Consider the following 27,759-nt stretch of genomic DNA (forward strand, 5'->3'; position numbering starts at 1 on the left):
TTGTTTTTGTTGTGTATTTTAGTAACAATCCTATTGTTTGGATTTCAAACTAATAACATTCTTATTCTTATTCTTATTCTGACATTCTTATATATAGTAAACAGTTTGCCATATTAGAGTCTTGTAAGTAAAAGCCAAGTTAGTAGGCCTAGCAATAAAAAAAAATTGAAAACGGGAAATTAGGATGTAATGCGGAAATAAATCCGCAACCGATTTTTTTATTTCGTATACACTCTATCAAAATGGCCGCTCCAGCGAAAAGTTTGCCGAGAGATGCTCAAATTATGACTGCAATTTTGAAAGATCTAGGTGTTACTGAACATGAGCCACGAGTCATAAATCAAATGCTTGAATTTGTTTACAGTAATTATTGACCCAACTTTACTTTGCTTGATTATTGTCACTAATTTAAATAATAACACCTTACAAAATTATGTTTGTTGTTGTTCTACACTTTCAATTTCAACTTTTTACCACAGAACACCACAGAATACCACAGAACACTAAAAATATACCACAGAACACTTATAATATGCCACAGAACTCCTAAATAGTAACAATTCAGACATTGTAGTTGTTGTTATTGCTAATTAAGTCTATAATGTGACTTTATTATTCAAATTAATTAAAAATTTCAATCTAGTGTCGACTCATTGTCATTACGACCCCAATCGACTTGGCCTTTAATTGGGATCTTCTTCTTCTTCTTCTTCTTGGGAAGTCCACCCTATTTGCAGGGTCACCGCATTAAAAATATCCTCGTTTTAGGTTAATTTTTTTAAAATGCGTAGTTATTTATAAAATAAATAAAATTGTTAGGATTTAATATGTACTTAGTTTTAGTAAAACAAAATAATAAGGATAAAAGGTAAAAACTTGTATTTACACTGTACATAGCATACTGTCACAAGATTAAAACACTTTTTAGATTTAAAATTTAAAAAATGGATAAAACCTAAAGTTAATAAGATTATAGGAGTCCACTTATTAAAAGATAAATATATGTTTACGGTTCATCTATGGCAGTGATGATAAAGAGTTTATCAAACGAGGTTCCTCATTATATGTTTATATAAAATCTAAAAAAAACATTAATTCATGTTGTAAATTTATTTCAACATGTATTATAATTTTGATATTTTGAGTGTTCTGTGGTATATTTTAAGTGTTCTGTGGTATTATGTGGTGTTCTGTACATGTGGTATTCTGTGGTAAAAAGACACTCCGGGCTTCAAACGGTCATTTTCCACTACCATAATAGGAGTAAGGATCAAATGGATTAAAATTTTACTGTGATTTGTCACAGGTCTTAAAAAGTTATTGCTACCATTATTTTGGAAAAAAATTACGTGATTTGCCAAATAAACGTATTTACACTTTTGGTATTTAGCTGTATTTTGCCTCCGAATGACCTTATATCACCTCCGAATAACCTTTTGACGTCAAGCAACAATCACTTTTTAGTTGTGACGTCATATGTTTTGAATTATGAAGTCAAAGTTTACGGGAACCTGTGTGATGCTCTGTAATGGCGGACAAATTTGCATACAAGTGTAAATACGTCTATTCATTTGATTTTTTTTTTTTTTGAAACGAAAGTGCACATTTCATTGTCATGCACCAAAAATTACTGTTAAGCGTTCAATATTACAAAATTTTTATAAACATTTTTATAAACAGCAAAATGATTATTGTTGATACATTGTACCATGGCTGAGGCTTTTCAAATTTATCTCCCTTGCTGAACTATGTTGGAAAATCAAGTTATCTCTTTAGTCTTTAGTAAGTGTCCCAAATGACACTGTAAACACTTGTGTACATGTACGTTTCCTCTTTTGTAGTTTCTTCACATATGTAATGTTCACTCATGTACTTAATTGAAATGGTGGCTGCTGCTTAAAAATTTTGACTTAATTTTGATTTAGAATTATAGTGTTTTTTGCTATATCAGTCAAGGGTCTAACTTAAATAAGTTATTAGAAAAAAATAACATGCATGTTGTTATTGTGAGCTGAAATATAAAGAAAAATGTAATAACATATGTATGTTACATGTTTCAAAGGGAAAATATACAACCTTTATTTTGCAAATATATAACAGCTTATGGGTGGAATCAGAAAAAATGAAGCAAAAGTGTGACATGGGGGTTCCAATTTCAAACTTAATATTTTGTATTTCTTTTTGTCTTGCCCTATTACCAATACTTTAAATTTTATAATTCCAAAGTTTCAGGCCGAACGAAACAGACACATTGAATAATCTTATATCTTAATAGCATACATCTCAAAAATATTTAACAGAAACCATACTACTTAAAAACAAGTTTGGTAATAAAACAGTCAAGAAAACATTGCTCAGACAAAATGTCAGACCTTTTCCAAATGAAAGTCAATATAAAAAGGAAAATTTTAAAACCAAAATTTCCATCTTTTCTGCTAAATCATATAATAACAATCAAATTGAATAGCTTAATTTGAAAAAAATAATAGTAACTAGAGATTGAAGTTTTTGCCAATAAAAAGAATCTTAATATATTTCAGTTACAATAGTAAACTTTGAAAGCCCTGAAATTTTGTGATCATTTGCAAAAAACAAAATGTCATTTCATTGTACCGTTTTAATGTAATTGTATGTAGAAAAAGCCTTCTATTTTCAGTATTTTGTCACACTCCTGACATATTTTATAAAGATTGAAAAATGCTTTAAACTTTCACAAAAAATCACTAAACACATTGCTATATCATTGATTTCAATTTCTGATATCTTTACCCATAGAACAGGACTTTCTTTTTAGGACCATTTAAAAAAAACACAAAGAGAGGCACCCCAAAATGTCAGGAGTGTGACAACTGTCTTTAAACATCTACCAAAGAATACAAAGGACTTAAATGTTTTATTTTTTTTATTTTTCAGAAGTGGCTATTTCAAAGAGAAGAAAAAAAATCATTACCACTGTGATATGTTTATATCATAGATGTGGGAGTGCATTATATATGTCAGGAGTGTGACGCTTTTTTAAGGCATTTTCTGTCAATTCATAATTTCACAAGAACAAGTTCCACAAGTTTCTTTGTGTAAGAAATGTTAAAACCAAGTAATATTCCTATCATTTATCTCTTAAATGTGTTATGTATCATGATTGTTTTGGCACAATAAGTTTTAATTAGTCATTTTTCTATTTTTTGTGCACTGAGTCATTGAGTTATGCAAATTTATCAAAGGAAATAAGTGTGTACAACTATAATATCATATAGGAATGTGAGGAAATGAATTTTGTACAAAATTGAACAATTATTTTGATTTAAAATGGTATATTTAAAGATGTTTCAAGGATTAACCATTCAGATGTAATTCGTCACACTCCTGACATGAATTTAACAATTTAAGAAAAATATGAAAATTAGCTTTATTTTTAGGACAGATAATTGAAAGACAGCTAGTAAAATGAAGAAACTTTTGGTAAACCTTCCACTCCTTAAAACATCTACCAGATTTGCTGAAATAAGCAGGGCAAAATTTTCTAGAAGAAATGATTCAAAGAAAGAGACTTCGAATGAGAGAACTCGCAAATACTGGCTGAATCTGAAATTAAAAATTGATCAGCGGAAGTTGGACCATCATAAAATAAAAACCTATAAAACCAAGCTAACAAAAAAAAGCTTAAAGAAAGAAGAACTTCAAATTCCAAATTTTATAAACAATACAAAGAAAAACAAAGGCAGTGGCAGAGAAACAGTAGAAAAAAAGGAAGAAAGATAAAAAAGAAGTTGGGTTGAATAAGGACTTAGAATCGAACAAAACCAGCTCAAAAATTAAAATGAGAACAGATCTGTGACTGTGTCAGATTCCAGATCTACAGTGAGAAAACCTGCACAATAAACAAGAAAACAATTGCCACAAAACAAAAATGCTTATAAATGATCCCTTCTAGAAGGCCCTTCTGGGTGTAGCATTTTTTATGATGTGTTTCAAAGAACTCGTCCAAGCATTTGGGTTTTGTGGCAGTTGTTTTCTTGTGTGTTGTGCAGGTTTTCTCACTGTAGATCTGGAATCTGACACAGTTACAGATCTGTTCTCATTTGAATTTTTGAGCTGTTTTTGTTCGATTCTAAGTCCTTATTCAACCCAACTTCTTTTTTATCTTTCTTCCTTTTTTTCTACTGTTTTTCTGCTACTGCCTTTGTTTTTCTTTATATTGTTTATCAAATTTGGAATTCAAAGTTCTTCTTTCTTTAAGCCTTTTTTTGTTAGCATGGTTTTGTAGTTTTTTATTTTGTTTTAGATTGTCCAACCTCTGATAATTTTTTAATTTTATATTCAGCCAATATTTGCGGGTTTTCTCTTGCCAAGTCTCTTTCTTTGAATCATTTCTTCCAGATAATTTTTCCTGGCTTATGTCAGCAAGTCTAGTGGATGTTTTAAGGAATGGAAGATTTACCAAAAGTTTCTAAATTACTAGCTGTCTTTCAACTATCTGTCCTAAAAATAAAGCTAATTTTCATATTTTTCTTAAATTGTTAAATTCATGTCAGGAGTGTGACAAATTACATCTGAATGGTTAATCCTTGAAACATCTTTAAATATACCATTTAAATTCAAAATGATTGTTCTATTTTGTACAAAATTCATTTCCTCACTTTCCTATATGATTTTATAGTTGTACACACTTATTTCCTTTGATAAATTTGCATTACTGTGCACAAAAAATAGAAAAATGACTAATTAAAACTTATTGTGTCAAAACAATCATGATAAATAACACATTTAAGAGGTAAATGATAGGAATATAACTTTGTTTTAACATTTCTAACACAAAGAAACCTGTTGAATTTGTCCTTGTGAAATTATGAATTGAAAGAAAATGCCTTAAAAAAAGCGTCACACTCCTGACATATATAATGCACTCCCACATCTATAATATAAACATATCACAGTTGTGATAAATTTTTTTCTTCTCTTTGGAATAGCCACTACTGACAAATAAAGAAGAAGAACATATTTAAGTCCTATGTATTCTTTGGTACATGTTTAAAGACAGTTGTCACACTCCTGACATTTTTGGGTGCTTGTATAGAAGTTAATCCAATATGTGAATTATGCACCTCAGGATGTCTGTATAGCCTTTTATGGATAGCTTATACATGTATACAATAAATACTTACCAGTTTTACACACAAATACTCCTTCAAAATACAACCATAACACTTTAATTTAGAAATTATCAAATTTTGCCAATATTAATTTTTGGTACATACCTTTTCATAATGTATATTTATTTACATAATATTTGTGCAATGATAACACCAATCTATAATCTACAAAACCTAGTATTGAAGAATGATTATAAACCATCTTCATATACATGCATTCATCATAATAATTTTTACTCAGCATGTAAATTATTAAAAAAAAAATCCTGTCACACAAAAAGCGTCACACTCCTGACAAATTTGACATGTTTTTAAAGGCAGTGCTTTAAGGCCTGACTTTTAAGTCATGAGGTTCATCTTTTCATACGCAATCCATGCTGGGGGTCTTTTGGCCAGAAATAGATCCGGAAATGTTCGAATTTCTCCTCTTCTTTTTATGGTATGATATGGTTTTTGTTTCTTTCATTTACATTGGGGACTAAAGAAACGATCAGTGTGTATTGTTCGTTTTATAGAACTTGTTATAAGTGTGTATTTTGCATTATAAGCAGTCAACCTGACTACAAACTATCATTATTTGTATATTCCGTGTGGAAAGAGGTCGGGTCAATTTCAAGTGTTATCTGACATCTAAAGATTCTTTAATTAGTTCAGACGTTGACATAACAATGAAAAGTCGACTGAACATGATTAATATTGCATCTTCTATAATTCAAAGCGGAATTCGGTTTATGAACGAGAAACCGTAAAGCGTTTTCAATTTCGGTATTAGTTATGTATGTTATCTACGTATTATCCTGGTTCCCGGTACTACGTTCCGGGTATTAGCTATTTGATATATTTGATGTGTAACATTACAATCGGGTACCAGCCAATCTACGTGTGTATGTGTACATGATTTACCGTCAAAATGACCGACTTAAAAAATAGTCCATAAACGTTCCGTATAATGATATGCAAATTCATAATTAATCGTAACTTTTTTTTTATCTTTGTATAATTAATATAACAAAATGGATTCCACAAAATTGAAAATAGCATTATTTTACGAGGATTTCTCATATTTTTTCTTCCGGGCGCAGTAATACGTATGTTTTGAAGAAGCTCGAAGAATTTGACAAAGTGAATTGAGAAGGAAACGGATAGATATACGTTCTTGCTATCAGGTAAAACAATTTAAATGTACAGAACAAACACATTTACTTCACACAAATAGTACAGGCTTAAGCTTTTTATTGTCTAGCTTATACACGACTGTAGTCAAGTGTTTAAACGACGGCGGTGACCTACAAGGTACGGGTCATACTGGGTCAAGTCTAAATATGTAAACATATCCACGTGCTATTAGGTAGAACGCATCGTAATGCAATATCTACAATTTTTCCTCCTTTATACATCGTTTAACCAGATATATTTCTCCTTTTTACATCGTTTAACCAGATGTATTTCTCTTTCAAATACACTTAAACACGGGTTGTATGTACGTATCTTTTCTAGTGTTTTCTTGTTATTAAAGTTCATTTGTTGATGTTTAGAAATTTTTGAACGACTGAACACAGGAGTGAATGAATGCAACAATTATATATACTGAAGACTTGGGCTGTACAATGATAGTGTACGTATATCATACTGATAATCATTCTAGCAGTAATTATGTTAATTTAGGATGTAATTTCTAATGACAGGAATTCATGAGCTATGCCTCAGGCTTTCTGAAAAAATATCAATGACAATGTAAACAGGAACAAAACATTGACACGAATGATGCTCTCTTCTATGTTATATAGTTATTTAGGTATATATGTTGCACAAGTTTCAATTAAACTTAAGTTATAAAACTTTTTTTCAGGGCACAAACCCACTTTAAAGAGACTTGTCTACTGCCATACCCATCCTATTTTCATGCACCATTTGCAAGCAAGAGACTGAATGGTTTGCAAAATTAAAAATCAGGACGGTGTCCAATTAAAACAAAAGAACTAAACTGGATGAATATTGTAGGAGAAATCTAGACATGCTAGAGGAAAGTTTTGATTTGTGAAATTGGTTTTCCTGAAAAGTCATTCATCCTAGCCTGCAGAGAGGAACTATAACTGTCCACCACCAACTGATGAGCCAATGTTGAGCTTCACATATGGAATTACTCAAATACCATCAATGTCTATGTTTTCAGCACAAATTTCACAATTTATGACACAGCTGTGCTTTTTTTTATACCGTTAAAGAGTTGTATACTAAATTTTATTTTTTTATCAATAAATATATATTATATTAATTGTGTCATCTAAGAACAAAGTCTTGTATTTTGCCAAAAGATGCATACTAGTGAATGAAAGTGGTGCAGTTCATTTTGCTTTGGTATATAGAATTTAATTACAATTGTTCATGTTATTGGAATGCATATAAAAATAAGGAGATGTGGTACAATGTATATGATATTTAGTGAGTTTATCAAGCAAAAGTGAATAAGAAATGTCAAGGAGAAAAACTCATACCGTAAAGAGAATTTCATATTTACAAGTAAGTTTTGTTTTTGCGTTGAATAATTTTCTTCTATTGTTTTAATTGCAAATATGGGAAGTGGTTTAAATGCTAATGAGACAGCTGTTATGGCCACAGAGCCTTAATTGAAAACTTCTTTTTCATTCATACCGGTAGATTTTGCCTGGAGTAAGAAACATATCTACCAACTTTTCAAAATGCACATGGGGGTTTTACGTGAAAGATGGTTCATATAGTCATACAAAACCTTCAAGGGGGCCTTCAAATGGAAGCAGGACAAGTCGCCCCACTGGCTAATCGGCCCACTTTTTAAAAAAACACCACAAACTGATTTATCAAATCACCCACATGTGAAATTGGTTAAATCATGTTTAATATTACTCCTGCCAACTCGCCCCACATGTGAAATTGGTTAAATCATTTTAAATCAGGGTTCTCACTAAGGATTTTTGAAGGCGAGTCCAGGGACTCGTCATTTTTGGCCACGGTGAGTCATGGTAACTGTGTTCAGTTTATACAAAATATTTCAATATTGATGTATTTGTGGACTCACCAGTTTTGAAAATGGTGAGTCCAGACAGATTTTGTTGAGTCCAGGACTCATGGACTCGCCTTAGCGAGAACCCTGTTTAATATTACTCCTGCCAACTCGCCCTACTTATAAAAAAACGGTAATTTTTAGATTAATAATAATTAAAAATAAAAACTCGCACCACTTTAATGAAAACTAATCTACACAGAATACAAACAAACTGAAAATTAATTTAATTACTATTATTGATATATACTGAAGAATAAATGTAAGTTTTGAAGCTTAGTTATTTGCATAACAATTGAAAAGAAACCTGTTAATTGTATCATAATGCAATATAAGGAATTGAACTTATATTCAATGGGATAACATCTTTTTCCATACGTGGGGCGAGTTGGCATTACTAAATTCATCCTGGTTTAATAATATATTTATCTAGATTTCACCGATTTCCATTAGATGGGACCAGTTGGCAAGAGTTATATTAACAGAATTTAACTTATATACAATGGGATAACATCTTTTTACATAAGTGGGGCGAGTTGGCATTACTAAATTCTTCCTGGTTAATAATATATTTATCTAGATATTATCGTTTTCTATTAGGTGGGGCGAGTTGGCAGGAGTAATATTAACGGGATTTAACACAGTTCACAAGTGGGGCGATTTGGTAATCCAGGTTGGGGCAGGTTTTTTTTTAAAGTGGGGCGAGTTAGTGAAAAAGTTGGGCTACATTTGTATTTGCTAATGGGGCGATTGTCATGGATTCCCTTCAAATATATTCTAATGTGGTTTTTGGCTTCTTCTTGCATTAACAAGCTTATAGCCATTGTTGAATTAATTGTTTTCTTTAAATAGTCGACAAAATTGCTCTTACAAAATTTCCATTTGGGAGCCTCGAGCTCGATGAGGGAAATACTCTGCAAATACTGACAGTTGGCAGGTATGGTCATCAAAAAAGTTGACATGTTACTATGTACATTTGCCATTATGTTACTTGATGTTCTTGCTATACACACAGTACAGAGACTAGTCAATCTTTGTGAACTATTTTTTTATGGGAGTCATAGAATATGCGTATACAATCAATAATTAAAAATAGTCTATTTATATTGAAAAGGAAAAGTTCTAATATATGTCTAAAGAAGAGGGACGAAAGACACCAAAGGGACAGTCAAACTCATGAATTTAAAGCAAACTGACAAGGCCATGGCTAAAAATGCATTTCATGGCGAGGCACAGAAAATATACTGTAAACAGTAGACTATAGATACATGTATAGGTGAACTAAGGTAAAAAAGAACTCTAAATCTTAAATTCTACAAACCACCTCTGTTCTATGGAAGATAATGATATAACTGGACTAGAAATACACACAACCTGTAATTAACTGCCTTTACAGCGCTTTCGCGCTTTGATTTTAATAAAACTTTTGGCTGGTACAAGATATCTAAATGAAATTTGGCTGCAAGTTAGCTGGTATTGAACTTGTTGGTTTGACATTTAATTTACTTTCCTAAATATAATGGGGGAAACAATATGCCCCAATATGTTAAAATCTTCATTTTTTCTGATTCCACCCTTATAGCTTACCAATCATGCATAGTACACCTATGTTATTACAGAAAATACATTCCTGCAATAACCAATGGGTGTTATTGCAGCTTCTCTATATTTCTTTAAAGGCTTTGCTCTGACTTGCATATAAATGTATTTCAATTCATTGTAAGAAATGATGATCAGAGCTTGTAATGAGGCACTGTGCAAGATTCCAAGTGTCTCATTTACTCTGATATAGTAAATTACATGCTTGTAATAACATAAGCCTTGTTATTACAGCTTAGTTTGCCCTTAAAAGCCTTGTCTCATTAATTTACCATGGTTAATCAGAATTGTATTAATGGAATTAGAAAATTAGTTATCAAGGTAATTTATTAAACTACTGCGCAAAAGTTTTTAAGAATTCCCAAGTGCCCATTAAAGATAAAACATTTTTGATATATTTCACTGATAACCAACATATGTTATTACAGATTAAGGAAAAAAGAGAAGACAACTCATGAAAGTGTCTGTAATAACAACATGCATGTTATTTTTCCCTGATAACTTATTTTAGTTAGACCCTTGACTGTATATAGTGTTTTTGAATCTACCAGACTCTGTTAAATAATTTTCCAGATGGCACAATATCTCATTTCAATTGTCTCTATTAATGTCTTCTTCATCGATTCCTAGTAAGGTGTCTAAATCCATACGTATATTTCCTGTTATAAAGTAAAAAGATGTTCTCATCCTCTCTCTAGCCTCCTCATAGTTAGAACAATGTAAAAGGTAGTGTTCTACAGTTTCTGGCTCTCCACAGGAACAATTTTTGTCTGTTGATGGTATGATTTTGGATTTATAATCATTTCGATCACAATAACCTGTTCTCAAACTAGTAATAATTGAAAACGACCATTTGGATGGTAAATCTTTTGGTATTTTTTGACAAACTTTTTGATGATAGTTATAATAATTTCTGCCACGTTGACTTGATCCCATTGATTTTGCCATTTTCTTAAAACACTTTCTCTTGCTGCACGTTTTATATCCTGCCTGGTTACTTCTGATGGTTCTTCTATTTTTTCAGCTTCTTTAGCTCCTTTTTTGGCCAGTGAATCAGCAATGTCATTTCCTTGGATATCAGCATGACCAGGTGTCCTTTCAAAATTTAATGGAATTCCATTCATTTTTAATATTTTCATGTTTTTCTTAATTTCTCTTATGACTTTGATGTAATTTTTTGATTTCCAGTTTAAAGTTAAAATTCCAATTGAGGTCTGACTATCTGAAAAAAGTGTAATTGAGTCTGTGTTTTGTCTGTTTTCTGATATTAAAAAGTGGTCAACAACAAGTTTAATGGCAATCAGTTCTCCCAGTAGTATTGATCCTTTCTTGGATACAGCTTTACTAATTTCAATTTGTGGTTGATTATTTGATGGAAAAATGACAGCACCTGCTCCTACAGGGCCAGGACTACCAAGACAGGACCCATCAGTAAATGCTATACATGAATTTGCTGGAAGATGACTTAGTTTTTCCATTATTATGTGTTTTCCAACATTTTTTTGGTCTGTTGATCTTGATTTGGAATTTCCAAGGTTTTTCCAATAATCTGGAGGAGATTTATATCTTTGTAACCCATTAAACTGAAATTCTGCTTCTATACCATTTACATCAACACCTGTACATACCTTCATGTCTTCTGCCTGAAGAATCATTTTTCCCACTGGAGATACATATTTTTCAGGGATGTCAATTGTTTTCCAATCATCCAGGATTTGTTTTATTGGAATGGAGATATCATACGAGTTAATTTTTGCAAGTGTACCAGTTGCAATTTCTTCTCTACGCAGATGTATTGGTAGGATTCCAGAAACTACTTCCAAAGTCTCTACACTTGATGTTGGGGTAACATTAAGGCATATAGCTAATCCCTTTCTTTGAATTTTGTTCAGTTTGTCTGTTATATTGGTTTCACAGGTCTGCCAAACACTACTTGCATATTCTAAGGTGGAAAGGACAATACTTTGGTAAATTTGAAGTAGAGTTTTTGTAGAAACTTACTACATACATTGCATCAATGAAAATTTAAATTAAGAAGACAATACAGTTAATAGAAAGTAAATGAATAATGTTATGAAATATATATCTTTTAAAGACTAATTTACATTCATACATTTACATGTACATCTTGTTAATACCAAAAATACCTATTTTATATATAATAATGCCATTTTGAAAGGTTTTAAATTTGTTATAACCAGAATGAAGTGCCTGTTCCTAAATTTTCAAAATTTTTGAGATTGTTCATCAGATAAATCTCAAAGAGACAGTCAGCAAACTTAATTAGACGTAATAATGCTAAATAAGATTTAATTTTGTCATAAAAAATCAACATATCATAATAATATTTAGAAGCAAATTATCATTGGAACAAACCAACATCATAACTCTAAAAAGTTATTTGTAAAAAGTATGATCATGTACGTGTAGTATGTACATGTACATGTAAATAGAAAAATATTTTATTCATAAAAATATTTTAAGTAGAGCAGAGAACTGCTGGAACCCCTTGACTCCTTTATTGTCATCAGAAAAAAACAACAGAAACCATTGTTGTATAAATTAAAAATATGTATCGTTATTTATGACATGTATGGAAGCAACCTTTGTCGTGCAATCAATTCTGCAATGTATCAAACTATTTTAGCAGTATAACTTACATTTTGTACTATGATAATCATGTGCAAATGAAAAAAGAAATTCCTTTAAAAAGTGATGTACATGTACCCGACTCATTACTGATATAAGTGGTAATTAAATCACTTGTTCTAGCAATAACCCTGACTGTTTACTGTTAATGAGTTATAACACTTAGGTTTGTACCTAATGAGTTATAACACTTACGTTTGTACCTAATGAGTTATAACACTTAGGTTTGTACCTAATGAGTTATAACACTTAGGTTTGTACCTAATGAGTTATAACACTTACGTTTGTACCTAATGAGTTATAACACTTACGTTTGTACCTAATGAGTTATAACACTTAGGTTTGTACCTAATGAGTTATAACACTTACGTGTGTACCTAATGAGTTATAACACTTACGTGTGTACCTAATGAGTTATAACACTTACGTGTGTACCTAATGAGTTATAACACTTACGTTTGTACCTAATGAGTTATAACACTTAGGTTTGTACCTAATGAGTTATAACACTTAGGTGTGTACCTAATGAGTTATAACACTTAGGTGTGTACCTAATGAGTTATAACACTTACGTGTGTACCTAATGAGTTATAACACTTACGTGTGTACCTAATGAGTTATAACACTTACGTTTGTACCTAATGAGTTATAACACTTACGTTTGTACCTAATGAGTTATAACACTTACGTTTGTACCTAATGAGTTATAACACTTACGTGTGTACCTAATGAGTTATAACACTTACCTTTGTACCTAATGAGTTATAACACTTACGTGTGTACCTAATGAGTTATAACACTTACGTTTGTACCTAATGAGTTATAACACTTACGTTTGTACCTAATGAGTTATAACACTTACGTTTGTACCTAATGAGTTATAACACTTACGTTTGTACCTAATGAGTTATAACACTTACGTTTGTACCTAATGAGTTATAACACTTACGTGTGTACCTAATGAGTTATAACACTTACGTTTGTACCTAATGAGTTATAACACTTACGTTTGTACCTAATGAGTTATAACACTTACGTTTGTACCTAATGAGTTATAACACTTACGTGTGTACCTAATGAGTTATAACACTTAGGTGTGTACCTAATGAGTTATAACACTTAGGTGTGTACCCAATGAGTTATAACACTTACGTGTGTACCCAATGAGTTATAACACTTACGTGTGTACCTAATGAGTTATAACACTTACGTGTGTACCTAATGAGTTATAACACTTACGTGTGTACCTAATGAGTTATAACACTTAGGTGTGTACCTAATGAGTTATAACACTTACGTGTGTACCTAATGAGTTATAACACTTACGTGTGTACCTAATGAGTTATAACACTTACGTTTGTACCTAATGAGTTATAACACTTACGTGTGTACCTAATGAGTTATAACACTTAGGTTTGTACCTAATGAGTTATAACACTTAGGTTTGTACCTAATGAGTTATAACACTTAGGTTTGTACCTAATGAGTTATAACACTTACGTGTGTACCTAATGAGTTATAACACTTACGTGTGTACCTAATGAGTTATAACACTTAGGTTTGTACCTAATGAGTTATAACACTTAGGTTTGTACCTAATGAGTTATAACACTTAGGTGTGTACCTAATGAGTTATAACACTTAGGTGTGTACCTAATGAGTTATAACACTTAGGTTTGTACCTAATGAGTTATAACACTTACGTGTGTACCTAATGAGTTATAACACTTACGTTTGTACCTAATGAGTTATAACACTTAGGTTTGTACCTAATGAGTTATAACACTTAGGTTTGTACCTAATGAGTTATAACACTTACGTTTGTACCTAATGAGTTATAACACTTACGTTTGTACCTAATGAGTTATAACACTTACGTTTGTACCTAATGAGTTATAACACTTAGGTTTGTACCTAATGAGTTATAACACTTAGGTTTGTACCTAATGAGTTATAACACTTAGGTTTGTACCTAATGAGTTATAACACTTAGGTTTGTACCTAATGAGTTATAACACTTAGGTGTGTACCTAATGAGTTATAACACTTAGGTGTGTACCTAATGAGTTATAACACTTACGTTTGTACCCAATGAGTTATAACACTTAGGTGTGTACCTAATGAGTTATAACACTTAGGTGTGTACCTAATGAGTTATAACACTTAGGTGTGTACCTAATGAGTTATAACACTTTGTACCTAATGAGTTATAACACTTACGTTTGTACCTAATGAGTTATAACACTTACGTTTGTACCTAATGAGTTATAACACTTACGTTTGTACCTAATGAGTTATAACACTTACGTTTGTACCTAATGAGTTATAACACTTACGTTTGTACCTAATGAGTTATAACACTTACGTTTGTACCTAATGAGTTATAACACTTACGTTTGTACCTAATGAGTTATAACACTTACGTTTGTACCTAATGAGTTATAACACTTAGGTGTGTACCTAATGAGTTATAACACTTAGGTGTGTACCTAATGAGTTATAACACTTAGGTGTGTACCTAATGAGTTATAACACTTACGTGTGTACCTAATGAGTTATAACACTTACGTTTGTACCTAATGAGTTATAACACTTAGGTGTGTACCTAATGAGTTATAACACTTAGGTTTGTACCTAATGAGTTATAACACTTACGTTTGTACCTAATGAGTTATAACACTTACGTTTGTACCTAATGAGTTATAACACTTACGTTTGTACCTAATGAGTTATAACACTTAGGTTTGTACCTAATGAGTTATAACACTTAGGTTTGTACCTAATAATATAACACTCATTAGGTACCTAATGAGTTATAACACTCATTAGGTACCTAATGAGTTATAACACTTACGTGTGTACCTAATGAGTTATAACACTTAGGTGTGTACCTAATGAGTTATAACACTTAGGTGTGTACCTAATGAGTTATAACACTTAGGTTTGTACCTAATGAGTTATAACACTTAGGTTTGTACCTAATGAGTTATAACACTTAGGTTTGTACCTAATGAGTTATAACACTTAGGTTTGTACCTAATGAGTTATAACACTTAGGTTTGTACCTAATGAGTTATAACTAATGAGTTATAACACTTAGGTTTGTACCTAATGAGTTATAACACTTAGGTTTGTACCTAATGAGTTATACCTAATGAGTTATAACACTTAGGTTTGTACCTAATGAGTTATAACACTTACGTTTGTACCTAATGAGTTATAACACTTACGTTTGTACCTAATGAGTTATAACACTTAGGTTTGTACCTAATGAGTTATAACACTTAGGTTTGTACCTAATGAGTTATAACACTCATTAGGTACCTAATGAGTTATAACACTCATTAGGTACCTAATGAGTTATAACACCCTAATGAGTTATAACACTTAGGTGTGTACCTAATGAGTTATAACACTTAGGTGTGTACCTAATGAGTTATAACACTTAGGTTTGTACCTAATGAGTTATAACACTTAGGTTTGTACCTAATGAGTTATAACACTTAGGTTTGTACCTAATGAGTTATAACACTTAGGTTTGTACCTAATGAGTTATAACACTTAGGTTTGTACCTAATGAGTTATAACACTTACGTTTGTACCTAATGAGTTATAACACTTACGTTTGTACCTAATGAGTTATAACACTTACGTGTGTACCTAATGAGTTATAACACTTACGTGTGTACCTAATGAGTTATAACACTTACGTGTGTACCTAATGAGTTATAACACTAAAGTTTGTACCTAATGAGTTATAACACTTACGTTTGTACCTAATGAGTTATAACACTTACGTTTGTACCTAATGAGTTATAACACTTACGTTTGTACCCAATGAGTTATAACACTTACGTTTGTACCCAATGAGTTATAACACTTACGTTTGTACCTAATGAGTTATAACACTTAGGTTTGTACCCAATGAGTTATAACACTTAGGTTTGTACCCAATGAGTTATAACACTTACGTTAGTACCCAATGAGTTATAACACTTACGTTTGTACCCAATGAGTTATAACACTTACGTGTGTACCTAATGAGTTATAACACTTACGTGTGTACCTAATGAGTTATAACACTTACGTTTGTACCTAATGAGTTATAACACTTACGTTTGTACCTAATGAGTTATAACACTTACGTTTGTACCTAATGAGTTATAACACTTACGTTTGTACCTAATGAGTTATAACACTTAGGTTTGTACCTACGAGTTATAACACTTAGGTTTGTACCTAATGAGTTATAACACTTACGTGTGTACCTAATGAGTTATAACACTTACGTGTGTACCTAATGAGTTATAACACTTACGTTTGTACCTAATGAGTTATAACACTTACGTTTGTACCTAATGAGTTATAACACTTACGTTTGTACCTAATGAGTTATAACACTTAGGTTTGTACCTACGAGTTATAACACTTAGGTTTGTACCTAATGAGTTATAACACTTACGTGTGTACCTAATGAGTTATAACACTTACGTGTGTACCTAATGAGTTATAACACTTACGTTTGTACCTAATGAGTTATAACACTTACGTGTGTACCTAATGAGTTATAACACTTACGTGTGTACCTAATGAGTTATAACACTTACGTGTGTACCTAATGAGTTATAACACTTACGTGTGTACCTAATGAGTTATAACACTTACGTGTGTACCTAATGAGTTATAACACTTACGTTTGTACCTAATGAGTTATAACACTTACGTTTGTACCTAATGAGTTATAACACTTACGTTTGTACCTAATGAGTTATAACACTTAGGTTTGTACCTACGAGTTATAACACTTAGGTTTGTACCTAATGAGTTATAACACTTACGTGTGTACCTAATGAGTTATAACACTTACGTGTGTACCTAATGAGTTATAACACTTACGTTTGTACCTAATGAGTTATAACACTTACGTGTGTACCTAATGAGTTATAACACTTACGTTTGTACCTAATGAGTTATAACACTTACGTTTGTACCTAATGAGTTATAACACTTACGTTTGTACCTAATGAGTTATAACACTTAGGTTTGTACCTAATGAGTTATAACACTTACGTTTGTACCTAATGAGTTATAACACTTAGGTTTGTACCTAATGAGTTATAACACTTAGGTTTGTACCTAATGAGTTATAACACTTAGGTTTGTACCTAATGAGTTATAACACTTAGGTTTGTACCTAATGAGTTATAACACTTAGGTTTTGAGTTATAACACTTACGTTTGTACCTAATGAGTTATAACACTTACGTTTGTACCTAATGAGTTATAACACTTAGGTTTGTACCTTCAAATTTTGATAGGTGATAATGAAATAACATGAATAAATACTTGGGAAATCTCATTAGATTTTAAAACAATATTCATGATATTATGAAACATAAAATGCAGATCACTTTCAGTTTGAATTTTGGTTAAATGCATTTCTAATTAAAAGTTTTCTGCAAATGTGAGTTGCACTATGAATGATAATGTATAAATGGTCACTGTCTCTCCTTTAGTCCCATTTTCAAAATATACCAGCACTCATTGACTGTTACAGTTTGAAAGAAAGCTTGCATGCAATGTATATGATGGTAAATTCCGATAACTTTCCCTCACATTCCCTTGACCCTTCTATACATTATATTAGTTTGACAATTTTCACGGGAGTTGTGGGAATTTGACCAATTTCTAAATGTATTGTAATTATATGTTGTCTTGTGTACTCTATGTAACTCATGGAGAATGCTGAACAGAAAGCTCACATACAGTTGTACTTGACAGGATTGTAGATTTTGTAGTTGGCCATATTATATCATCATTTGATTCTGCTATGTGTACAGGAGTTATGGGCTCCTCTAGATCTCATAATGTTTTACAGAAATCTCAAATTGTAAGAAAAAGAAAATGCGGTGTGATTGCCAAATAATCCATTATCTAATTGACACACAAAGACATTTTAGTGTTTGATATAAACTTTTTATAAATTGTCAGAAAGTTGATGTAAAAATTGGTGGAGGTACATGTAATGCATATTATATTGATTGTTTGAGGTACAAAATGTATGTGCAGTTACAAATGTAGGTGCTGTTTTTATATACATTGTATAAGTTAATATTTCTTATGCATGTTGTTTATTAACAGGATATGTATCTGATATATTAGACGATGCCAGAGTATACTCCAGTCATGCTAACAAGAAAACAGTTGATGTTGATGATGTCAAGCTGGCCATACAATGTAGAATGGACCATTCCTTCACATCACCTCCGCCAAGAGATGTAAATATATTTAAATTTTAAAGGTTTTTTTTTTTTCGATAGGTACTTGGGTTATGTTGGCATATCTTTGATACTCTATGTTAGATTGAATCATAACTATTCTCATAGCTCATTATACCTTAACTCATGTTGTAGACTCTTGTACTTTGTATGGTTGGATTGTATTTCTCATAGCTCATTATACCTTAACTCATGTTGTAGACTCTTGTACTTTGTATGGTTGGATTGTATTTCTCATAGCTCATTATACCTTAACTCATGTTGTAGACTCTTGTACTTTGTATGGTTGGATTGTATTTTTCATAGATCAATATCCCAGTCTTCTGTTGATCTGTGTTACTTAATATAATTAATAAGTTTTTTAATTAAATACAAGTCATAAACATTTCAATATAATTTTTTTGTGAAAAGTCTTTAAAAAGAGTTGCTGGACGAACAATGAGTACAACCCTACCATACACATACATATAAAAGGTCCTAGATATACAAAATGGGAAAAAAACCTACTGTAAACTTTGGAATTTCAAGCTGGGAGCCCAGACCAAATATTTCAAAGTTAGTGTCTATATATATATGACTATGTTTAACTGAAATTTACCTGAAACTTATGGGACCCAGCTCAAAATCTAGGAGCCATTGGCTCCCTTTAAGTTTTGTTACTGCATCATGACCATACACATAGAGTAAGTTATAAAAGGTTCTGGATGAATAAAATGGAAAACTCCCACCATACATATGGAGTAAGTTATAAAAGGTTTAGATGAATAAAATGGAAAACTCCCACCATACATATGGAGTAAGTTATAAAAGGTTTAGATGAATAAAATGGAAAACTCCCACCATACATATGGAGTAAGTTATAAAAGGTTTAGATGAATAAAATGGAAAACTCACACTATACTCAAGATTCTACGTTGTAGATTAGCACAAATGAAATAATTCAAAATAGTCTTTACAAAATCATGAGGTTTGGGACATTGAATTACTATAAGTTTATTGTTTTGAGAAAGTTTCTTAATATCAAAAATATAACACAGAAGGAAAAAAATAACAAATTTAAATAGATTTTGATAAATATCTAAATAACAGATTGTACATTTATATTTCCAGCTTCTGATGGATATAGCTAAACATAAGAACAGTCAAGCTTTGCCTTTAATTAAACCTTACAGTGGACTGAGGCTTCCACCAGATAGATACTGTTTATCTGCACCCAACTACAAGATGGCCAGTCATAAAATGGTCAAAAAGGTACAGTACAACAACCAAACATTCTTGTGAAAATCATTAAATGAACAAAAAAAGAAGATATGAACTATGACATCCTTTTAAAAATGAATTATCAAAAGCATTTGCATCAATATTGAGAAATTCTCCATATTTGACAATAGAATATAATTTTATAGTAAGAATATGGAAAAGAAAATAACCCAAACATAAAAGAATTATCTTGAAAAGCTACAAAATTGGCTGATATAAAAAAAGATGTGGTATGATTGCCAATGAGACAACTCTCCACAAGAGACCAAATGGCACAGAAATTAACAACTATAGGTCACCGTTCGACCTTCAACAATGAGTCAATCCCATACTGCATAATTAACGAGGCCTTGAAATGATAAATGTTCAACAATTGAAATGAGAAAACTAAAGGCCTAATTTATGAGTAAAAAATGAAGGGAAAAAAATAGGTTACAAATAAACAAAAGAAAACCACTGATTTACAGGCTCCTGACTTTGGACAGGCACATACATACAGAATGTTGCAGGATTAAACATGTTAGCGGGATTCCAAACCTCCCTTAACCTGGGACAGTGGTGTAACAGTACAACATAAGAACAAATTATATACATCAGTTGAAAAAGGCTTAACTCATCAGATGGATACAAATATAAGTACATCTAACAAAAACAGAGTGGACGTGGCCTTGTTCAAGTCTTTTCAAATTGGTTTTTTTTTTCATTTTCTACCAGCCATAATGTAAAGCTTGTTCAACCTTTAATTTTTTTAAAGAAATTATCAAATTGACATTTTAAAGTGTTAAACAACATTTCATTTTTATTAAATTAGATTTAGTAAAAAATATTTTGAAAGTTCATGGTTGTAAGAGATCTGCTTAAACTTATAAACTGTTTTATTATTTTGTACTTTTTAATTAACAGATAATAAACTGTCGCTAATGAATTCCTCTGTAATCAACTTTGAATTTTCTGTACAGAAATTCCTTCACAATGTTACTTATAAAACTAGATCCTGTTTATTCCGAATTCTTATTTCACTATGCAGCCCCAATACATTTAAGTATTTTACAGAACAAATGAAAGGAAAGTAGAATTTTGGAAATCCCTAAGAAAACGCAGAAAGACAAGACCTAAAAAAGATTTTTTTTTAAAGTTATGAGCACAGGCTATTAAAACAGGATACCAGTTGATTCAGGGTTTGGTTTACCCAGGTTTGACTGTACCACAAATTCAAATTAAATGCATGCAAAATTCATCATTTTGTGAAAAGGAAAAAATCAAAATAATAATAGCAGTATGTATATAAGTTTTAACATATTTCTTACACAACCCTGACCTTTTCAAAAATAGGTCATTTAAAACATAAATGTCAAGTAGATAGTTTTCTCCAAAAAATTTGAAGGTTGTACAAGCAGAGCCTAATTAAAAATAAGAAAAATTCTTGTTCTGCTAAACTTCATTATTATTTCTGTTAAATTACTTTAAAAAAAATCTTTTTTAACCAGACATCAGTTTTTTATGTTTTAATTTTTATTCTTACTGCAAAATCATTACAGGGGACTACAACATCATCAACGATTAAAGGTTATGGACTTTCTTAAAAAAAGACCAAAATATTGTCCTTTATTGAAAATAAATTTGTAGGAAAGAGCATCCCCAGTTCATTAAAGATCTCTTTCATCCTATTGTAAAAATGTATATAAATAGGAGAAATGTGAAGGAAATTATGTTATTCTTATTTTTAAAAAGAATAACTTCTAGTTCTCAATAACATTTTAAGATCACACTGGAGAACAATGGTGTCAGCAATCAGTGTTCTCCCCAGAAATTTTCCTTGGCCAGTAAACAGGGAAATTTGAAATACCATCTTGTTTTTTTTAAATTATAGTATCACATTCATAACATAATCTAAAAAACAATCAATTCAGATAGCATCACATTCAAGAAATATATCAACACATTTCCACGATGGTAACAGGCCCTGGGGATCCAATGTGGTAATGTATGATGTAAATACTACATGGAAGTTCTTGAGAATAAGATGATGAATTCATCTACAGTCAAGGCCAAGTGCTCCAAAGAGAGTAAAATAGTACACAATGTTATCATTACCACATCTCAACTAAAGGTCTCCTTTGAATATTTAAAGGTCATTAACCTGTTTTGGTTATCCAAACTGACTAAAAACTGTCCAATATCTTTTAATGGTCTTCAAGTAAGTTTTCTACAACTAATCTTTAACTAGTTTCCTGCCTGACATAAAATAATTTAAGGTTTTAGTAATGATATTTATCCAAGGTAAATGATTTTAGATGAATCTAATATCAGCAGCAGAAATGGTCCTTTTTATCCAACCTGCAAAATTATGTCCCAAAAGCAAGGCATAGCTATTTTAGAATCCATCACAGTCAGCAAAAAAATTTCAGCAAAATCAGGCTTCTAAATAATGCAACAGAGTGTATCATATGTCAACTACCCCTGATAGCAGTGATTTCCTTGAAAGACAACTCTTCTCATTATTTGCAGAAATTATAATGCAAAATGAAAAGTTGTCAATCAACATAAGATACTAAGATACAGTATACAAATAAGTCAACATGTAACTACCCAACAAAGATGATTATTACCCATTTGTTTTATAAAAATGTATAGATAGAGTGCCAATGAGACAACTCTCCATCCAAGTCACAATTTGTAAAAGTAAACCATTATAGGTCAAAGTACAGCCTTCAACACAGAGCTTAATGGCTCATACCGAATGGCAAGGTATACTGTATAAGGGCACACAATTTGTAAAAATGAAACCATTAAAGATCAAAGTATGCCGTCAACTCACAGCCTCAGCTCACACCAAACATCAAGCTATAAAGGGCCCCAAAAATTACAAGTGTATTCAAACAGGAAAAACAACAATCTAACCTAAATCTTCATAAAAAAGGAGAAATTTATGAACCACATCTACGAGAAAACACTTATGAACAACATTACAAACAACAACCACTGAACAACAGATAGAGAGAATTATAAATATCAATGATGTTCATTTCTATCAGATTTAACCTTGTGCAGTTGTTAAAATCACATTATGTTTTCTGTCATGTAAATACAAGATAATTTATGTTTATTTTTAACCTGGTGTGTACTTGAATACACACGCACACACCACATTGGTAACTGGCTCCTTATAGGACATATTCCACCTGAATAACCATTTACACATATTTTATTTATAATATTAAGAGCAACAATGGTTAGCAAAAATATTCAACAAAATAAGATCTATAAATAAATCACATTGTATCCATTCTTTAACAAAAGCAACAATAAATGTACATAATAATTTCTTAATATACAGTAATTAAATGTTTCTCTTGAAAATTCATGAAAGAGTTGCCACTGCAGCATTTAGCAATTAATTAAGAGATCATATAATTTTAACACTAGTAAGATCTTTGAACATGTTGTATGTAGTGTTAATTTGGTACTGACATTTTGTTTAAATACCCCTCAGTGGGGCATTAGCTTTTTCAGTCTGTCTGCCCGTTGGTTGGTCCTTTGGTTTGTCCGTCTGTTTCTCTTCAGGTTAAAGTTTTTGGTCAAGGTAGTTTTGGATGAAGTTATATTCCAATCAGCTTGAAACTTAGTACAAATGATCCCTATATGGTATAATATTTCTAATTTTAATGCCATATTAGAAATTTTACCCCAATTTTACGGTTCACTGAACTTAGAAAATTAAAATGCCAGTCGAGCATCCATGTATTATGGACAAATTCTTGTCAATGAATTAGAACATAACTGAATATGAATTGCTCCACTTTACAGAACTCTTATTTTACTAACTCGTGTAGATACTAATATTTTTGCCTTGTACAGTGTCATACTTTTGACATTGTTAACTTTCTATTTTTGTTCCACTTGTTATTACCACAATCATGTTTTCCTTGATGGTAACATGAAAGAATGTAACTTGTCACTTCATAAAAAGACCATAAAAATTTTAAATATATGGTTGTATTTTGATATCACATCCTCATTGTCTGTCGTCGTTGTCATCATTGTCAGCGTCATCCAAAGACAGATGGTTACTGGATAATAACTTTAGTATAAGTAAATAGAAATCAATAAAATTTATTACAAGGTTTATAACCACTAAAGAATGGTTGGGATTGATTTTGGGGGTTATGATCCCAACTGTTTAGGAATTAGGAGCCATCAAAAGGGGCCCAAATAAGCATTTTTGAATGACTTTGTGTTAAAGTGTATTAATCTTTCGGAAGGTATACCACAAGTTTCCATGCTTTAAATTGATTGTTTGGATTGACTTTGGGGCGTTATTGCTAAAACCTGTATCAAGCGTGAATATTGTGCTCATTTTTGTCTCAAAAGTTCAGGGTTAGACCTCTGCAGTTGTATCCAGCTGCGCTTGGCGAAGCAATTTATTTTTACTTGAAATTAATGAGGAGATGTGTATTCAGTAGGGTTTGTGTTGTTCATTCTTTTATTTCTTGTATTGTTGCTAGTGTAAGCTTTCTTTTGCATAGTTGTTGTCTGAGGATTTTTATTTGCCGCCATCACTTGTCTCCTTTTTTAGCTTCAATCTGTTACCATGGTGGACATGCTCTTATAAACTTGTTAGCCCAGCCTTAAAAACTTATCCTGTTTATCATCAAATTGACATTTAACTGTTCAACAGCTTTCTTATTTATGTAAATATTTTTATTGGAAAAAATATTACGGAAAGGTTAAGATTGTGTTGTATACAAGAAAGGTGTTATTTTCATACGTCAAATATTAGCCTGTTTTCAATTTTTATCTTCAATGATTCTCACAATGAACTAGTTACTAAGTATTTAGAATGAAAAAAAATTGTGCATTTTATTCAACACTTCTGTACATTTCAATTAACATGATAAAACTTATATATATGAAAATAAATTTCTCTTACGTAAACATGATTAAAAAATGGGTCAGATATCAAAATGGCTGAGAATTAAAACTCATCATCGATATCAGGATTAAAATTTTATATGTATGCAAAAAGTGTGTTTCGTCTTCAAATTCTCATCACTGCCGCTTGAATAGAAAAATGTTTAAAAGGCAAAATAAATTACGAAGTTGAAGAGCATTGAGGACCAACAGTTCCTAAAAGTTTTGCCAAATACAGCTAAGGTAACCTATTTCAGAGAATGATCATTCAAATTAATTCGTCATTTACATAAAAAACATTAAGGAAAAATCCCTGATAAAACTTGATAATGGAAGTTGAATTAACATTTTGCTAACAAAATGATACATTTATTATTATTGAGAGTTATATATCATAATCTAATGAATCATTCTCAAGCATTTACTCAATACTTACATATCATATTAATACATACAGGCCATTTATGAAATTTTTGTCACATTTTTTTTTTTACGGAACTACTAATAAGACCTCCTAAAATTTGTTATGAGTCTTCATGTGAATATTCTTTACTCTTACTGATTTTGGGAACAATTTCTCTACAATTTCCTGTTTAAGAAATATTTGGAGTGGGGTTTTATTTATGGATCCCTTGATAGCTTGCTGTTTGGGTGTGAGCCAAGGTTAAATGTCGAGGGTCCTACTTTGACCTATAAAGGTTCACTGTTTTTACTTGGATAGAGAGTTTTCTCATTTTCACTTAAACCACATCTTCTACTATCTAATAGCTCACAGTTTTATTGTTTAAGAAAAGTAATTTACCTTATTTCTGTTAATAGCAACAAGCAAGGATACAGTTTGGTCTGCCAATGGGTCAACAGTTTTCAGGTTCACAGAGAATAAGCATTACACCGCATGGAATTGGTAAGGTTTTATTGGTAATGGTCACACTTTGTCCACATTATTTAATGTTTTTGTTTGTAATAACCTGTAACATTGTGTTAAACAATAATAAATAATAAACAACATATAAACAACAAAAATGATCAGCCAGACAAGATCTACAAATGAGTCATATGGCCAGAAATGTCAGTCAACTCCTTATGGGAAGAAAAGGCATTTATTATTTAAAAATGTTTTACCAACTCTGACTCAAGATCTTTCTATAATCTTGAAAACCATTTTAGAGTTAATAACAACAAAGTATTCTGTATATATCAACATACTTTCAAGTTAAAAAAATTATGTCAGTTTTTATGCAAGCGGCAGTGGCGGATCCAGGATTTTTCATAAGTGGGGGTCCATTGACTGACCTAAGAGAGGGCCCGCTCCAGTCACGCTTCAGTGATTCCCTATATAAGCAACCAAATTTTTTCCAAAAAAGGGGAGGGCCTGGGCCCCCCCTAAATCCGCCCCTGAGCGGTGTGTTTCTGAATACTCCATCTTATTGATTTAATCATTAAAAATATGTTTTCTTTCAGGCAAATCAAGTGGTAATCCAAACCTAAGTGTTGTAACCAAAAACATGTCAGTTCCTACTGTTACAATAGTAACTAAACCACAAGCATCAACAATGGTGCAAAGACCAGCATTCAGAATATCAGCAGGTATATTAAATATTTGTATTTATAAGCTAATGCCATGAATGCCATAAAATGTGAGCAGGCGTCAGATAGAAATCGACCGTATGCAAATGATTATCAAAACACGTGCTATTTTGGGTTAAAAAATTCTGACATGAATCATCAATACCTTGACTTCATTTTCATGGTACATTTTCAACTTATGTTTAGTTAAACTGCAAGTATGAGTTCAAATTGGTGTAACCAAAGTCTTCCAGTTTAAAATTTAAAACCAGTAAAGCAGGAAAGCTGTTTTAGTTTTGTACTCATATTAACATGATTAAAACATTCAAGTCATAAGATTTGAACGTGAGTTTGAACCTAGCACATGGTAGATATGTTCTAATCCATTCTTCATTGGCTAGAAATTTTCCTGCCAAGGGTTGTGGTTCCCTCAGGGCACTCAGTCTCTGTTATAAAAACTGACCATCTCAATATAGCTTATTGTGTAGAAAGTGGTCAATCATAAAACTTAACTGTTTAATAAAATGAAGATTATAGAAGAACAAAGATAAAACTGAAAAATAACAACAATTTGAATATTATGATTACAATATTTTTTTCACTCCTATTGTAACAATTTACAGTAATGTAAACAAAACAACATTGTAAGGATCCTTATTTACAAATGTATTTTTCTTTGGATATGGATACCAACTTATTAGGAAATAATAAAGTTTTTTCCTCTTCTTGCTCTTGTCTTATTAGTCTCAACCACCCACTGTGCATTCAAAAACAGTACAATACATACTGTATTAATTAATGCTGCAAACATATTGTTTTATTTGGCACTTATCATTCTTTATTTTCCAGGTACAAATTTACAACCCATTCATGCCAGCCAGCCAATGTCATCTGCACTACATCCTTCAGCTTTATTGTCTAAGACATTACAGATCTCCCAGTCTACAGCCTCACTCATATCTAACAATACTCTTAAGAGGAAGCATGATGATGATGATTATGATACATAACATCTAATGTAACTTGATACATATTGTGTTACATATTTTGATACCAGAAACATAATCATACATTCATTGACATTACATAACAAATATTTGAATTTTTTAATCAAGTAAAATAGACTAGATGTGTACTGCATTCATTTTGTATATACTGTAAACGTAATACATTCTCTATAAAATATTGATTTTTACATTTGGTAGTCAGCCAAAGCTTTTTCTCAAAGAAACAGTTTGTTCTATTCATCAAGAAACAAATGAGTCTTCAATGTATGTGATCTTAAGGAATAAAACATTTGTACATA

General features: G+C 31.3%; 1 protein-coding gene across 1 annotated transcript; it reads left to right on the top strand.

Moving 5' to 3' along the window:
* Positions 1 to 221: 221 nt before the first annotated feature.
* Positions 222 to 27,759, top strand: LOC134712634 (transcription initiation factor TFIID subunit 9-like). Its single transcript, XM_063574371.1, has 6 exons — positions 222 to 363; positions 18,580 to 18,716; positions 19,827 to 19,967; positions 25,707 to 25,791; positions 26,349 to 26,474; positions 27,303 to 27,759. The coding sequence occupies exons 1-6, from the start codon at positions 243 to 245 to the stop codon at positions 27,461 to 27,463; spliced, it is 771 nt and encodes a 256-aa protein (XP_063430441.1). The 5' UTR covers positions 222 to 242; the 3' UTR covers positions 27,464 to 27,759.

The sequence above is a fragment of the Mytilus trossulus genome, chromosome 3 (assembly GCF_036588685.1).
Source record: "Mytilus trossulus isolate FHL-02 chromosome 3, PNRI_Mtr1.1.1.hap1, whole genome shotgun sequence".
Classification (NCBI taxonomy): domain Eukaryota; kingdom Metazoa; phylum Mollusca; class Bivalvia; order Mytilida; family Mytilidae; genus Mytilus; species Mytilus trossulus.

Bases quoted from the DNA above. Each gene is read 5' to 3' on its own strand.
- LOC134712634 (XM_063574371.1), top strand. From the start codon at position 243: ATGGCCGCTCCAGCGAAAAGTTTGCCGAGAGATGCTCAAATTATGACT. The intron at 19,968-25,706 runs GTACAGTACAAC...TTCTGTTAATAG, and splicing joins GTCATAAAATGGTCAAAAAG to CAACAAGCAAGGATACAGTT. The intron at 25,792-26,348 runs GTAAGGTTTTAT...GTTTTCTTTCAG, and splicing joins CATTACACCGCATGGAATTG to GCAAATCAAGTGGTAATCCA.